The following is a 407-nucleotide window of genomic DNA, read 5'->3' as shown; positions in this document are numbered from 1 at the left end:
GGAAAGAGCTCCATTGATAGAAGTCCATTTATCTCAGTCTACCTTGGTTCACAATAGGAGCCTGACAACAAACATCAAGGAAACTGTTACCGTTAGCTCTAGCCAACACTGCTATGAACCTAGATGTGGAACAAGACCTAAAGGAAACCTTTACAAACATCAGCAGAGGCAATGGTTCACTCTCCCAAACCAAACTGGTGATAAAACTAAAACTGGACAGAGCATGTTTCAGTATAACCCATCACAGTAACAGCCTTTCCCTGCACGTGTCCCGAGTGCTCCTCTCCCTCCCGTTAAGGCTCTGGGTCGGGCCATTACCAGGCACACCCCGACCCCTCGGCCACACACCTGCACTTTAACCTCGCCAGCCGACTCCCGGGCCCTCAGCGCCTCGCGGACCCGCAGCC

The 407-nt window shown here is 52.1% G+C and overlaps 1 protein-coding gene across 1 annotated transcript in view; it reads right to left on the bottom strand.

The window, feature by feature from the left end:
- The window catches only part of LOC104618761 (probable asparagine--tRNA ligase, mitochondrial), a gene marked incomplete at both ends in the record, with an annotated part of 18,143 nt that extends 17,741 nt beyond the window's left edge, over positions 1-402 (bottom strand). Inside the window, one exon of the mRNA XM_010284441.1 lies at positions 349-402. Coding sequence (XP_010282743.1) covers positions 349-402 — 54 coding nt within the window. The remainder of the gene's footprint in view (positions 1-348) is intronic.
- Positions 403-407: the final 5 nt, after the last annotated feature.

This window comes from Phaethon lepturus, unplaced genomic scaffold (assembly GCF_000687285.1).
Source record: "Phaethon lepturus isolate BGI_N335 unplaced genomic scaffold, ASM68728v1 scaffold6713, whole genome shotgun sequence".
NCBI lineage: Eukaryota > Metazoa > Chordata > Aves > Phaethontiformes > Phaethontidae > Phaethon > Phaethon lepturus.
The sequence above is the reverse complement of the archived record's forward strand: the minus strand, read 5'-3'. Positions and strand labels throughout refer to the sequence as shown.